The sequence below is a fragment of the Littorina saxatilis genome, linkage group LG11 (genome assembly GCF_037325665.1).
Source record: "Littorina saxatilis isolate snail1 linkage group LG11, US_GU_Lsax_2.0, whole genome shotgun sequence".
NCBI lineage: Eukaryota > Metazoa > Mollusca > Gastropoda > Littorinimorpha > Littorinidae > Littorina > Littorina saxatilis.
Window position 1 is genome coordinate 15,568,879 of NC_090255.1, and position 16,229 is coordinate 15,585,107.

General features: G+C 42.1%; 1 protein-coding gene across 1 annotated transcript in view; it reads right to left on the reverse strand.

The window, feature by feature from the left end:
• Positions 1-16,229, reverse strand: part of LOC138979837 (rho GTPase-activating protein 18-like) — a 42,280-nt gene that overhangs the window by 6,946 nt on the left and 19,105 nt on the right. Inside the window, exons 3-15 of the mRNA XM_070352587.1 lie at positions 13,030-13,095; positions 11,446-11,621; positions 10,772-10,928; positions 7,988-8,133; positions 6,693-6,734; positions 5,681-5,843; positions 5,040-5,131; positions 4,521-4,598; positions 3,025-3,184; positions 2,243-2,325; positions 1,651-1,863; positions 975-1,049; positions 362-415 (exon numbers count right to left, since the gene is read on the reverse strand). Of these exons, the coding sequence (XP_070208688.1) occupies positions 362-415; positions 975-1,049; positions 1,651-1,863; positions 2,243-2,325; positions 3,025-3,184; positions 4,521-4,598; positions 5,040-5,131; positions 5,681-5,843; positions 6,693-6,734; positions 7,988-8,133; positions 10,772-10,928; positions 11,446-11,621; positions 13,030-13,095 (1,505 nt within the window). The remainder of the gene's footprint in view (positions 1-361; positions 416-974; positions 1,050-1,650; positions 1,864-2,242; positions 2,326-3,024; positions 3,185-4,520; positions 4,599-5,039; positions 5,132-5,680; positions 5,844-6,692; positions 6,735-7,987; positions 8,134-10,771; positions 10,929-11,445; positions 11,622-13,029; positions 13,096-16,229) is intronic.

The window sequence follows — 16,229 nt, forward strand, 5'->3', positions numbered from 1 at the left end:
TTTTTCCCACGGTGAAAAAAAAGTTTGGTGGCTTTTGTGGACTGCCAAATTGATGGAAAAATGTGTGATGATTTGAAAGTGTCAGCTTTTTGCTGACTAATCACATGAAATTCCTGCTCTTTATACAACATAAGCCTAGCATGATCAATGAAAATCTTCAACTATTCAAAAGTTAGGTGGATACAAGTGGACAAACCGACTGACCAACCATCCACATCCTTTATTCAAACCTCATTTTGATGTGGGAAATGCTTATGCAACAGGGACAGATGCTTTTTACCTCAAACAAAAAAAATTTTTTTCTCAACAATCAAAAATCCAACCAAACTGTCCTGACAACCCGATCCAGAAGGAAGTTTACCTCAGCTGCATTTTTCTTGTAGGCTTCAGACTTGTCTTTCTTCTTCCATGGACGCTGTTGAACAGAAAAATATCACATGACACACAGAAAGGAAAACAACATGAACACACACACACACACACACGTGTGTGCACACAAACACTTACAAAGGCAGAAGATGAGAAGGAAAAATAAAATCAAAACAACGACAGCAACATTGAATTATTTCATGTTTTGTTTCCAGGAATTTCGGGTAGCTTCTTCCTTGTAGTAAGCTAGTAACAACAAGAGTTGCGTACCCAGATGTGTGAACATTTAGGTTTTATCAGCCATCTGCACTTCTGGTAGAATGACAGGTCTTTTACGTGCCACGGCAGTGACAGAGGGATAGGACATGGGTCAAAAATTGTGTATAGGGTATTGTTCCTAGTAAATGCACCCCCCCCCTCCACATTTAGATCAAAGGTGGCAGAAAAAAAAGTGTTTGAGAAACTTTGAATGCATTACAGACATATCTTTCGGATGCATAATGACAAGATGCTACGATATGAATATAGGTTTTGCCGGTAAAACGAAGCAGATCTTGAGTCATTATCATTCAGTTAACATTCAAGGTAGCCGATGGTACACCTACCATTCTGTCTCTGGACTTGCGGCTTGTCTCAGTTTTATACTGGTGTCGTATCTGAGTCAGGAAGGAGGAAGGAATCTGCAAAAAAGAAAGAAAAAGAATAATAAAACCCCCAGGATAACCCATTTTTTCAGGCATGACATTCCTAAGTTATACACACTTAACTCAATTGAACCTATTTTTGAAATTTCTCAGAAGAATATCCCTCTGCAAACAGAGAGATTGCTTAGCATTTTGCAAAACACCGTTACTGGAACAGCTGTCTTTCACAAAAATGAATCACTCATTCAAAGCAAATTGTTAAACAATGCACTGTTCATAAAGGCAAGCGCGCATACGCACACACACACACACACACACACACTCACACCTTCACTTTACCACCCACCCGCCCACTCTGTCTCTCTTTCTGTCTCTCTTTTCTCCTCAGATGTTGCTTTTACAAGTCTGAGGGCTGATATTTTCAATGCTCTCTCCCTGTCTCTCTCACACACAGACATGGCATGCAGGGTACACACGCATGCACACTTTTCTTCTCATTCCATGTTCACCAGGGTCAGAGCAGTCTGGTTTTCAATGTGATAGCACACACACATTCACACTCTCTCTCTTCACAGTTGTTTCAACTCTCCCCGCCCCTCAACACACACAAAGCCACATGCAGCTGCATTGTACTCACCATCCACAAGACATCCTGGTAGTGTATCAACATTTTGACCACGCTGGACGTATTGGCGGCTATGGTCAGTTCATGCTGACCCCCTGTCTTGGGCTTGCCCTTGGGGGCCGGGGCCAGGAAGAGGTTGGGCGCCATGATCATGCAGATGTTGTTCAGACCCATCTTGTTGGTGTTCGAATGCGACACGATTTTCTTCAGGAATTGTAATAACACCTGTAAAAGACAATTACATACAAATCACAAACAAACACGCCAAAAATAATCTTTCTTCTCCCCTCTCTAGTCTTTTGATGGACCTTCCTCTTCCCTTCTTTCTTTCTTTCTTTCTTTATTTGGTGTTTAACGTCGTTTTCAACCGTTCAAGGTTCCTCCCTTCTACACAAGGTTATTTTCCTGTTTGTTTTGAAGATCCTTCAGTCAGTATGTTTTGCATCGCAGTTCCCGAGTATTCCCTTTCCTTCAACCCCTTTTTACTCTACTCTCTTTTTGGACCTATTCAAAAGTAAAGTGAAAGCTGAACCCCATCATATACATCAATACATCAAGTTACACAATAAAATCAACAAGACAAGGCTGACAGGTGGAGTGTTACCATGAGCATATCTCTGTGTTCAGTGGGCAGGAGAAGGATGAGCAAGTTGAGCGCCTTCAGCTGCTCCAGGGTTTTGGGAATGTCTGCACACACACACAGTTCACAACTTGACAACCCCTTCACAGGCATGGCTTCCACATATCCACGTCATCATGCAATTTTGGCGTAACACATTTTAGACAGCTTTTCAGCAAAAGGCCAAAACTGAGTGTTTGTATTTGTACCTGGTATGGATAGAAAGATGAAAGAATGTTAAATCATGTATTGCCCTTTGTATTTTAGAGAATATTTCTCAAGGAGAATGATATACTTAGTCTAAAGCACAAAAACATCGAAACCGCCAAGAATTAAGTTACGCCAAATTTCCAGGACGACAACGTTATACAAATGTGTCAAATTGACAACCCCTAATGAGGCATGGCTACAGCATAAAAAAATGTGTCAAACTGACAATGGCTTATGAATATGAGGCATGACTGCGCATATAAACATGTGTAGAATTGACAACCCATTATGAGGCATGGATGTGGCATATAAAAATGTCTTAAATCAACAACCCTTTATAATATAAAGCATGGCTGCAGTAAACAAAACTGTCAAGCTGACAACACTGCATGAAGTATCAGGCTACAGCATACGACAACAAATGTGTCAAGTAAAGTATATTTCTCACTTTTCAACAAACGTACCTTTGTGCTACCAATTAATAAACAGGTCCTTGCTCCAAGAAGTACAGGTGAACTTCACCCAAAGCCCAGCAAAATTAATGACAATGTACTTACGTTCTACCTGAGGGAAGGCATCCAGGTAGTCATAGGTGAGAAGAGGGGTAGGTAACTCTCGCAGGAACTGTTTGAGGAGGGCGGCACAGTCATTGGGCATGACGTCGGACCAGTTGAACGACCCCTGGTAGAACTTTTCCTCCAACTCTTGACGCAGTTGCTGTCACAAACAGAAGGCATTGTCAGTTACAGACCTTTCCACTGTGACCATTCTTTCTCGTGAGGATTGAAGGTACAGTGGAACCCCCTTTTAAGACTTCCCTCTTTTAAGACATTACTTTTAGACTTTCTCTTCATAACCTCCGTCAATTTACCCCCAATTCAAGACTCCCTCCTCCCTCAATTTCTTGGATTTTTTTAGGTCTTTAAAGGGGGGTTCCACTGTACCATCTCTTCGTATAAGCAATCACACACACCAACACCAATCCTTCCACTTGCACATCTACCAACATTCAACAGCCTGGCAACTTTGTGTGCATTGTGGGGATTTTTTTGTAATAACTGGCATAAGTGTCAAAATGTAAAATCAACTCAGCACAAAGAAACATGAAGATCCTGGTCTGCACAGAACACAGGAAGGAGTGTATATTTAATTCATCGACTGAACACTCAATTTTCTTTCTTTGAGCCATGTGACGTCAGATGCCAACAAAAAATCTTCTTCGGGCAGTTGAGTGCTTTCAATTGTAAAAAGAAGAGCAAACGCTCGATCGAGTCACTTTCGCAGTTCTGAATATTATATGAGGCATCAGATGGACAGGAAGAAATTGCTATTCACAACACAATGAGTCACGTTCACATAAAATTTGAGCCCGGTCACTTTTATAGTTTCCGAGAAAAGCCCAACGTTAAGTTGTGTGTTGCCGAACAGAAAAGGCTAGTTATCTCCCTTGTTTTTCTGATAACGTTCGTAAAAGGCTACAGATGTAAATACTTTGATGTAAAGAATAATCCTACAAAGTTTCAATCACATCCGATGAACTTTGTCAAAGATATAAAATGTCTAATTTTTCCTTTGACGCTGACCTGTGACCTTGAAAAAGGTCAAAGGTCAACGAAACCATCGTTAAAATGTAGAGGTCATTGGAGGTCACGACTAAACAAAATATGAGCCCGATCGCTTTGATAGTTTCCGAGAAAAGTCCAACGTTAAGGTGGTGTCTACGGACGGCCGGCCGGACGGCCGGCCGGACGGACAGACTAACACTGACCGATTACATAGAGTCACTTTTTCTCAAGTGACTCAAAAAGAAAAAGAATTCCAACTATAATGGATTCATAAATAAATGTTATATGACATTTAATTGATACAGATCTCGACAGTCATTGTTTGACTCAATCACTAGTGTGATCTCGAAGAACAATGACAGTCTCGATCTTTGTAAAATGTCATATTTTGATCAAAAATACAAATAATGTACAATACCTTTCAACAGTAAATAAATCCCATTGTTTACATACACACAGTGCAGTACGACAAAAAAGAGCTTGCTCACCCTGACTCGTGTGACGGAGCCAGGTACACGCAGGATACCTTCCATCGTCAGTGCCTCCTTCTCCAGGTGAACAATCAACTGCCACCACAAACATCACCATGTCAACATAGCTCACAGAGGGAAGTAGCAGCTAGATATAGACAACAACGTGAAAATGTGTCTAATCACAAATCATTAGCCCATGAATCTTGAACAACACACATAGTTGTATTACAATGAACTCAAATGAAAACTAAAAGGATGTGGGTTACTGGTACATTTCTATCTTCAACAATGCAGCCTTTTCATTTATGGGCATCTCCACTCTGGCACACACAAACACACACACACACACACACACACACACACACACACACACACACACACACACACACACACACACACACACACACACACACACTCTCACACACAGACAGACAGACAGACAGACAGACAGACAGACAGACAGACAGACACTTAGAACCAAAACGACAAAAGAAGTAAAATAAGCAGATAACCAAGAAAATGTCAGTGACTCACAGCATGAAAGAAGAGAGGCACCTTGGTTCCAGGAACTCGCTTTATGTCCCACTCTAACAACAACTGGAGGGGAACGCCAAACAGGCCATGTTCTGAAACATGCAGCGCTGCACTCAGTGTCTCAATAAACTCATATCTCGCTATTCTCTCCACTTCTCACCTCTTAAAACGGCTTGTCCTTATCAAACATACATGTACCCATGTATATGTGTATTGCATAAACATGTGTATGTGTACATGCACACTCACACAGATCCCATAACACTCTCTTTCACTCAATCTCTGAATGTTTGGATCAGAGATAAAGTGACTTTAAATAAACACAAAGCTGAAGCTCGCATTTTTAATGATCTGCTAATTACGATCAATATTTTTAATATCCACCGAGATTCAATGTGTAACCTCCACAAATATACTGTATCACCTACTCAATCATTACTGCTTTCACTTTGTCAAAACCACTCAAATACCATCCCATTTTCACACATGACACCCTCCTCCTCATCATCATAATCATCATCATCATCACTATCATCATCATCATCACAATCATCATCATCACTGTCGCCACCATCATTATTATCATCACTGTCAACATCACAACCACTGTGAGCTGTCGTCGTCATCCTCATCAATCTCACCTCTGGGTTTCTTTTTCCGCTTTGGTCTGGAGTATGTGATGTCGTAGAGATCGAAGAGTGCCGTCAGCTCGATGAGGGCAAGGGATTGAATCTTTGGCATGTCCACCTCCGCAAGGTCACCTATCAAGGTCACACCCAGGGGGTCGTTTTTTGCTTCAAATGCCTGTTAACACATAGACTGAAGTTGACAGACTATGCACAGAAGGCAGAATACTGGGAAGCAGGAACAGACATTTTTAGAACACAACAAACCAAGATTAAAAGACACCTTCCTTCCTGTGTAAATTACCATTGTCAACCACCACGTTTTTACATAGGATGATAGATTTTACATAGGATAAGAGCATCCTTCAACTTCCACTCATGCCAGAGTCAACAGCCTGGCTGAATTCTGTGCAGAGCGGGAATTTGTTACAGAATTCATTTTGTATTTGACACCTAGTATGTCATTCAGCAAAATGAATTCTTCAAAAAATTTCCACTCTGTACAGAAAGCAAGGCTGTAAATATGGGGGGGGAGGTCCAAGGGGAAGATATTGCCTGAATACCACATGTACACGCCTTACCAGATCTGTGTGGGCTGACACGATTGTTCATTACCACAGGAAGGAAAGTATCTCTTTAAGAAATTCGGACAGAAAACTGTGAGTGAGATTAGAAAGCGTGTGGAGTCTTGTTTACTGGCTGGACCTTAAACAGCTAAGCATGCATGAAGATATTCTTCTCCCAAATGAAATCAAGGGTGTAAGTCATCTAATGAAGCAAGCAGTTAGATAACAATTAAACTATGAAAGTGATTCCAAACTGTGCTACAGATAAAACAAATGAGAAGGCAAAGCAATATTAGACATGACTCTGCCAATCTTTCACTCTTGAGTCAGGGTCTAGGCATCCTTTGAATGTGAACAAACAAACATAAAGAAATGAAATAAAAGAGAAAATATTAGACAGACGAGCGAAGGTGTGAAGCACCTTAATATATTGTCTACCTACCAGTGCAAGCAAAACTTACAGGTAAATCTACTTTGTGAGGATCAGGTTTGGGCTGCCGCTGCTGAAAACAATAATGGTAGCTTGCAGTACTGCATAACCTAGGGTACATTCATTACACCTGCCTCATACCAGTCAAGTGATCCGTCAGTAGTTAAGTGATGCAAGTTTTCAGCAGTCATACACTCTTATCGGTAGCAGCCATACTAGTTAAACTTTCATCCACAATATTGGTCACAGGCAACACAAAACGCATGTTTTTCAAACAAAAACCAAGCCAAAAACAACACACACAAAAAAGAAAACATTTGTTAGTTTCTGAAGTGTTGAGCCTACAGTCAACCATATACTGAGCATTCTCAAGGCTTTCTACACAAATCCAGCTCATGTTAAGTCCAGATCATTGCAAGACAATTTCAAGATCAATTGACCATTTAAAAACGAGATCTCCACAGACCTTTTGTAATGCCTGTAGCTCTGTAACTATTTACCAATTATTCTGCTGAGAAACTACAGCTGAAGCAGTAGGCAGGTCCGATTCATGCAAGCTTAACCATGCATGTAGGCTAACCAATTTACCAAGCAGCACTAAAGTTAACAATGAAAAAAGAACAAAACCATGCAAAACAAATTCTGTCAAACTGTTGTACAACAATGCATTAACAAATATTCACTTGCACAATTTATTCATATGCCATGTGCTATTCCTATAAGATTCAGATACACCTCGATATCATTGGAATCCGTAGTGTATCAGATACTCAAAGTCTGTTAACACCAACACTCCAGAGTGATTCATTAAAATGTACATCATCAACAAGCGACTGAGAAACACTTTTACTCACAAGTACACACCCATACTCTCACACACACATGAGCGTTGCACTCTCTCTCCCTTTTCATTCTCTGTGAATATCTATGCATAGGTTATCTCCAGCACTCCATCCCTGCAGGAGGGTTGGTTGAAAAAGCAGTGTCGCTTATAAGCTAAGCTATAACCCTCACAAAAAGGTATTTATCATTCTAATAATCTCTCTTTCTCTAAACTATGCATTCACCATTCAGTGTTCTCTCTCTGTCTCTGTCTCTCCCTCCCCATCCCTCCCCCCCCCCCCTCCCTCTCTCTCTCTCTCTCCCTCCTCCCTCCCTCCCTCTCTCTCTCCTCTCTCCCTCCCTCTCTCCCCTCCCTCTCTCCCTCCCTCTCCCTCCTCCCTCCCTCCCTCCCTCCCTCCCTCCCTCCCTCTCCCTCTCTTCCTTCCTTCCTCCCTCCCTCCCTCCCTCCCTCTCTCACTCTCTGTCTCTCTCTGTGTATCATACCTGGTTGTCTTTCTCCTCTAGGTGAAAGTCAACGGTGATTTCAGCATCAGATATGGATGGGAGTGATATAGAGGAGCGACTGCTTGATTTCCGTGTGTTGGGTCGGTTGAACGTCCCTCGCTCCTTAAAGCTCAATGCTTCAACACCTGAACAATCACAACAAAAGAGAAAACGCTGAGCATACTTCTGGAATCACAAGACAATGCCCTAGCTCCTCTCCCCAAAACAATGAAAAGACAAAACCAAAAATTCACTGGCTGTCATACAGTTACTATAATATAATATAGTGTCTCATACAGTGGTACCTGTGATCAGAAGCCCCTCAGATGAGAGGACACCTGCCAATAAAGGATATGTTGTTCCTTTTCTATTATCCTGATGAAATCATACCAGTCTTGACAGGCCATCTGTAATATAGTGATATTATCTTGTGGTCCCAAGGGTGTCTTTTCACCGTACTTTGAACCTTCATGTTAACGCAGAATTTTTTTTAAAGAAATGTTAAGAATTTTAAACGATGTGCCGAATTTTAAAGAACTTTTAAGAATTTTAAACGATGTGCCCAAATTAAAAACTACCTTGTGCATTTCCAAATACTAAGATTTCAAGTAGAGTAATTTTTTTAAATAATGGTTCAAAATGAAGTACACAGCTCTCTCTCAAAACTTTCATTTTCCCACTTATTAGAAATGAGAGGCACATCATTCAAAACCTTAAATTTTGGGTCTAGCAGCACGATTTGTATAGCACAGTGGATTTTGCCAGAAGTACAGTATCTGATTACATCTTAAGACACATGCATCTTTGTAGTCTGCCTCTTGTTGCCGCTAGCTTTCCACTGGGAGCAAGTGACCCGAATTTCCCAGCAGTCCGATGATAAAGTATGAAATAAGATTGAATAACACTGAAAAACTTCAAACTATACAGCATAATCATTTTACTTATTCCACAATGCTGAAACAGTGATTTTGGCCAAAAGATTCCCTTTTACAAATTGTAAATCAAAGGTTGATTGCCCACACTCCTGAACTAGGGGATCCTGGTATGGGACTCTAACAAGTATTTTCCTTCTCATATAAGTGATCATATTTAACGCCACAGATCAGAGCAGGCTTTCACATGTGGAGAAAAGTGCAGTGCACATACATGTTTTGGGTATCTCTTATTTTCCCCATTGTAAGTGTACAAGAGGAAATACAGTACGAATAGCCCGTGCATTGAGCAGAGAAAGTAGGTCACTTTAAGCTGACAACTTTTGTGCAGCCAAATTGGAGTTTTACTCTATTCCTCAGCAAAACTCCAGTATCGAGCGAGTTAATTACTTTCATATGTGTTGCTGAGGCCAGCTTGGCTGGCCCTGAGAAGCTGACTGACCATAGAGGGGCCTTTGTTCTAGTCCCCCCTCCCCTCCCGCAACCGGACTTTACCCCCCCATGTAGCTATAGGAAATGATTCGATTTGGAGATTTTAGGACCTTCTTTGCCCTGCCTTTTCTTGTGATGTTTAAATCACATCGTTTTTGGATACAACACATAACGTCCCTTTTTGTTTTAGGACCATCTTTGTTAAGTTTTACAGTCAGTTTTTATGAAGGTTTAGTTAAAAGGGGTGCGTTCTTTTTACCCTCTCTTCGTTTTCCACCCCCTTCTTTAGTTTGTTGATTACTAGGCTTGACGTTTCCTGCTGCTATACTCACAAACGCATACTCTCTCTCTCTCTCTTTCTCTCTCTCCCTCTCTCTCTCTCTCCCTCTCTCTCTCTCTCCCTCTCTCTCTATTTTATTTTGCCATTCTTTTCCTTGGTATCCCTTTCATTCGTATAGTCAATACATGTATTCATTTATTCAGTAGAATGTAGGCGCTATGTTAATCATATATGTGGCTAATGCGAATGTATAAAGACGGATGAAACCGGTGTGTGCCGACGTTTTTGTTATGGCAATGGCCGTTGTTGCTTTGAGCACGCAGCGTTTTTGTGAGGTTTTTATGGGCATGGATTTGCCGTTTGATATAAACGTCTAGCGTACGTTTTGTGTATTGAAGAAGAAGTATTTTTGTGTGTAACATAATTGCTCAGTCTTTAAGAGACAGAGTGTAATTGGAAGTTTTGCAGTTCGTCTGCGTTTTTGTCTACCTACAAGGACATATGTTTGTACATCATTTTTCATGTGGGTTATCTTAATAGAAGAGTTTTTGTGTATATTTGAGGAATTTAACTTCAGTAGATAGGGAGGCTGGCAGCAGGTTCGGGGGCCCTCCACCTCCCCTCCCTTTTTCCCCCGCGCTGCCAGAGCGAGATTCTCATTGGTCTCGCTAGGGTGACGTGGGAGGAAGCCCCGTTAGTTATAAAAGCCGCTGTCCTCATGAGGCCGGGGGGAGAGATACACTGAGTTGGGCAAAAGGTGCGGGAACCTATGCCATCTGCTTGGTGCCTCTCCCCGAATGATACATTGAGTTGGGCAAAAGGTGCGGGAACCTATGCCATCTGCTCGACAGTGTCTTTCCGGAGTTGCGTGTGGTTTTGTGCCTTAGTGCCTGACCTTATAGACCACGCCCTCAAATCGCAGCTCCAGTCCCACTTGCAATAGTGAACAGTGCGCGCTGGAGCCTGGACAGATGTGTGGCCCTGAACATGATTGTGTATGCCAGGAGGACAGTATATTCATACAACTGTTTCTAGGCTGATGGTACACTGGTGGGTTTCTCACTCTGTCACTGAAAGCTGTTAGTATCACACTTCAGCGCACAATCAGATTCCAAATCACAAGCTCTCAGCACAGTTCACCTTGTTCCACAGATCTGGAAGGTTCCATTATGGCTCCTTCCAACTTGTAGCCTCCCTTGCGGCTGAGGAAGGAGGAGGGGCGCTGTTTTGTCGCCGAGTTGTCTGCCCCTGACGTGAATACTGGAGCATCGATGATGCTGCTGGGACTGGGAGGTTCCTGTAAAACAGTACATGACAACATGAATGTGAGACAGCTTCCTTCTTTACCTTCTAGTTTCTTGTTTAGTTCCTTCAATGGTACCTACTTGCATTTCAGTGTCACTAAATTAACCTCCATTTTCAGACTATACCTCTCTTTTAAGGCCTGAATTTCTCATATCTTAAGGTCTTAAAACAGTACAGTGGTACTGGCCCCTCTGATGTGAGGACACCTTTTGCTGCCCATTTGACTACAGCGGTACCTGAGATGAAACTGACACCCTTGGGACCAGCTACAAGTGTCCCTGCATTGCAGGTGGCCTATCATGACAGGTATATTTTAGTTGAAATAATAAACAAAGGGACGACAGGTGTCCTTTTAAAAGAGGTGTCCTCTCATTGGAGGGGCCACACATCGCAGGTACCACAGTATAAACTTGATCAAAATACACCTGTCGTGACAGGCCATCTGCAATGTGGGGACACTTTAAGGGTGGTGTTGTTGATGGGAGGTAGCACTGTAGCACTGTACTAACCGGTGAACTGTTGTCGGGTGTGGGGAAGATATCTTTGACATGCATCTTGTTGGCGCCTTTCTTTTTGCGCATGGTGGTGCTGAGAGTGTTGACGCGCTTCTTGACGGCCTCCGCCTGGTGCCGCGTCAACGACTGGGTCACCACCTCCAGCTCATCGTCGCTCAGGTCACGCCCGTCTGGTGGAACAAGCAAAGAATCAGAGCTCACAAAACTAGACAACATGTGCGAGAGCTAGCTTTCAAGAACTAGTTGATCTTGGTCTCTGTCAGCCTCAGTCGAACATCTTCTGTCAGGGCAAATTAAGGGAGGGAGTCCTGTAATCCATGTCAGAGTTCGCTGAGTTACAGAAACAAGAATGCTGCCCTCTCCATGAAAATATACATTTATCTGAACTTACTTATTGCATGTCTCAGCATCGATGTTCTCGTCCCACGCGCTTCATTCATAGTCTCACCTTATTTTTTTTTTCTTTTCTTTTTTTATTTGATTAAAAAAAAAAATTCTCTGTAAATCCTCCTGTTTTGATTAAGTTCCCCAAACCCCCCTCCTACATTTTGTTCTTCTGGTTAATAATTGTGTTGTCCACCATCATGAAAACTTGTGTAACTTAGCATTGTTATGGTCACGTCAAATAAGCATCTGCTTGAGTTCGTGTCCTAGCTGCATTTTTGTCAATTGTTTCATGTCATGTATTTTGAATAAAATTGTGTTAAAACCAAACAAGAAAATACCCAGCATGCTATCCCCGAAAGCGGAGTATGGCTGTCTAAATGGTGGGCTAAAAACGGTCATACACATAAAAGCTGTGGGAGTGTCAGCCCATGAAAGAAAAAGAAGAAGTAAGGGAGGGAGTGCCTGAGACCCAGAAAAGAATGTATGAGAGTAACCTGAAGTGATTTAAGAGCAAGTAAACCCAAACGCTAATTCCATCAAGTTCAGCAACACTGTCCAGGTTCTCTCATAATACTTGTTCCTCACAATGTTGTCGTCTTGTCCGGAAACACAAACCATATTGTCCATTTAGATAAAACTATTATGACCTGATCGAAACACAAATGCATGTTTATTGAAAGTTCTTTTAGGGGCACGAACTACAGTCTTCATTACGTCCCACATCCCCCTCTCGACTGAATATTATCGTAATACTGCATGCCAGGTCACTCAATCAAGCCATTAGATAGGCATTTGGGAAGGCAACCTCTCTCTCTCTTACTTGAGTGACTGTGTTGTCGTCATCGTCATCTTCATTTGAAGCGTGTGTATGTTAAATAAGTGATTGCATTTTAATTTTGGTCTTTCACGCTTCTGTTTAAGTATAGACTAAGTTTGATAGTGTTTTTGTTTTTGTTTTCTGTGTTTGTTCATCTCAAGGACGGGTTGTAAGAAAAAGCCTAGCCTTAAATCTTTATCCTTGTAAAATAAAGTTCAGTTCAGTAAAACTCAGTTCTCTCTTACACACACTGTCTCTGACTCACACACACAGGCTCACTCACACACTCCAACTCAGACATTCCCTCTCTCTTGTCTCTCCCAGGGCAAGGCTATGATACACACAGAATGACAATACAAGTAAACAATACAGACCACTGAACTTGTTGACGATAAAACCATATCCAGCATTAGTAAGCCACTGGGCCTCAGCCTCCCCTTCTGGAAAAAATAGAAAATCACATCACGTTCACATTTCATTTGTAGCCTTCTGCATGAGACAGTTGTATTACGAAAACTTAAATTGTAATACAGGCTTTATATCTAAATAAATCAAAAATTTTAATAATAAATTTTCATTTGATTAATATTCTTACCCAACTCACAGCAATTAACCCTAGTTCAGTGCTGGTAACGCTGTACGCGTCCCCTTGGTAACAAGAGAGACAACTCTAAAAAAGAGTGACCAATACCCATACTGGTATCAAGTCCAGACCGATACTGAGTCTGTCTTCCGTATGCGTGCGCATATGCCGCCATGTTTTCATTCCTACCTCAGCGCTCAGTCAAATTGGTCGCTATTTTGTACGCTCTGGCTGTTTTACAGCCGTTGCCACTGAGTCTTTTGACTTTGTGACTTTCCTCTTGGTCTTCTACTCTTCGTCTTCATTTCAATACTACGTTGGGGTGAGATATTTCCTTGTTTTTTCATGATTTTGGCTGCATTTTGGCCACATTTTGGACTTCTTTTTTGTCATGGCTGATAATGCCAGGAAGAGGCATACTCCCAAACAGGTGGCTGCTGAGTCCTCTCCGGCTAAGAAAACGCCTAGGAAATCTAAACAAACCGGCCAGGCTGTTGTTTCTGTTTTAGAACCGACATTCAAGAAATGTATTGAATTACATATTCTTACCCCAATTCTCATAAATGCAGATTGCTCCTAAAGGCGGAGGGAACTTACTTATGTCCCTGAGAGAACCTGTCCTGCAGAAACTAATGAGGGCAAGGAAATGGCCCCATCAAGTTAATCAATCAATCAATCAATCAATATGAGGCTTATATCGCGCGTATTCCGTGGGTACAGTTCTAAGCGCAGGGATTTATTTATTTTTATTAAGTTAACTCTTAACGTCCTGTACCGCGCGGTTCCGCTTGACGTCGTAGATCCTGAACCGCGCGGTACCGCGCGTTCTCTACTTGTGTCATTAAACAAGAGTTACCAGCCTTCCGATGCTCTCCTGCATTGGAAAACAGCTTTAGTCCTTCGATGCACATGGCATGGCTGCCGGTCGTTTTTTTCCAGGACTTTTGGATGTGATTTCGATTTTTGTGGACGGATTTTGTTCGGATTTTTTGTGTTAGCTTTCAAAATTCAACATGGAGACGAGTGATAGTGATAGTGACACGTCTTTTCACGGGTTTGAGGCAAGAAATGTGGAGAATGACTTCGATGGTGGTGATGATGATAGTGGACAGAGTGATCTATCAATTTCGGAAGTTTCAAGCGCACACACAGCCGATTTGAGTGATTTTGAACCTCTAAGTTCGGACGAATCATCCGCAGATGATGACGTCATTGACGAGAATGCACAATGGTGTGGAAACATCGAACAGTGGGAGGAAGACGCATTCCTAGAAAGTGTGGGCCCTACACAGCCTCTACCATACAATGCTGAAGCAGTGGACTATTTTTACCAGCTGTTTCCATGTATTGGCTTTCTTTGAGAAAATCAAGGATGAAACTGAACGTTACGCTCGCCAAAAACGGGATGCCCTTTTGGATTTTACGTGGATACTTTACCTGGGATTTTACCTGTGATGAATACCTCCCCAAGAGTAAAGTTGGTGTTATTTTTAATCATAAGATAACAGTGCATGACAACCAACATAAAACACAGACACAACACCTTCATTGCTTTTTATTTTATTTTATTTTATTTCATAATTTATTTTTTACCTGAAATTATTAATTAATTAGATTTTTTTATGACAAGTAATTATCACACAAACACAAATCTTTCATAAATGCAAAGTACATTCATTCCCCAATGGTCAAAAAAAATATCAAATAAATCCATCCATAAACAATGAAAATATGATTTTTTTATTGAACACACCCAAATTTTGTCTCTTTTTCCCAAATCCTTATGGGATTTTGCACTGGGACATGCAAAAAACGTTGCAGGACGTTAAGAGTTAAGAGCAGGAGATGTCCAGAAGGTAAAAAATAAATGAACACGTCATCAGACCTCCAAAGAGCTGTTGGCAAAACTTCGCATAGGCGAAAAGAACACCACCAGCGAGAGAAGAACCCCAGGCTCTGGACTCCTGAAAAGGAACAGTCAAGGGAGGACTGAACGCCCCCCCCCCCCCCCCTGTGTTCAATAAGCTACCACTCATAGGACTGTCCTAAGAAAGTAGCAACGCCTCTTGTGAGCGTCAATTAAGAGAAGACTCTTTCACCTATAGTGTAAAGAGATAAGAACATGAGCTTTTGGCTCTTTGTTCCAATTGACTGAGCGCAAATTAAAAAGGATTTTAAAACTCTAACCAGACAGTTAGAAAATCCAAATCGCCCGGAGCGAGAATCCTCCCAAGAGGAGGGAATTAAACACCAGAGGAGATTGACCAGGTTTCTGATTCAAGGAAATCTGGCCGAAAAACCGTGAAAAAACGGAACTATAAGTTCCAAGGCTACATCCTCCGGTAAACCCCAACAACGCATGTGCCTCACTGCCCTCCGGGGCTGAGGCCCAATGAGAGTAAGAAGAACAAAGTCCTACGCGTTATACAAGGGGACGCCTCTAAACCTCTTAAAACAAGGTCTTTTGATCATGTCCGCAAAAGCGCCATGAACATCAGAAGAGAGGCCTAGTTGTTTCAAAGTAGCTGAGATAGCCGAGACGCCGGAATCTCCAAGAAGAGGCCAAGCTGCCCAGAGCCAAAAAAGAAACAGAGGTGATTAACCACCTGGATTGAGAGAGGGGCGCTAAGGAGTTGCACCCCGGCTCTATGCGCCAATTGGTCAAGGAGGCCAATGAGGGGCATAGGCAGAGAAAGTGGAGGACCTATGTGCTTCATGCACCAAGACCAAGAGTCAAAACCCACGATCTGTAACACAAACAGCACAACCTCCAGCCCTGTATGCAGATGACCCAACCCATGTGCAAGCCCTGAGAGGTCCTGCTGAGCAAGTCGGCCAGATTATAGAGCCGGCCAGGGAGATATTCCCCTGAGAAATTGATTTATTGTGAAAGAAACCAAATCAGAATCCCGTAAACTCTGTCTGACAGGCAGCGAGAACTTGCTCCTCCCTGCTAGTTCACATAGGAAGCAACAGAAATATCGTCCGTAT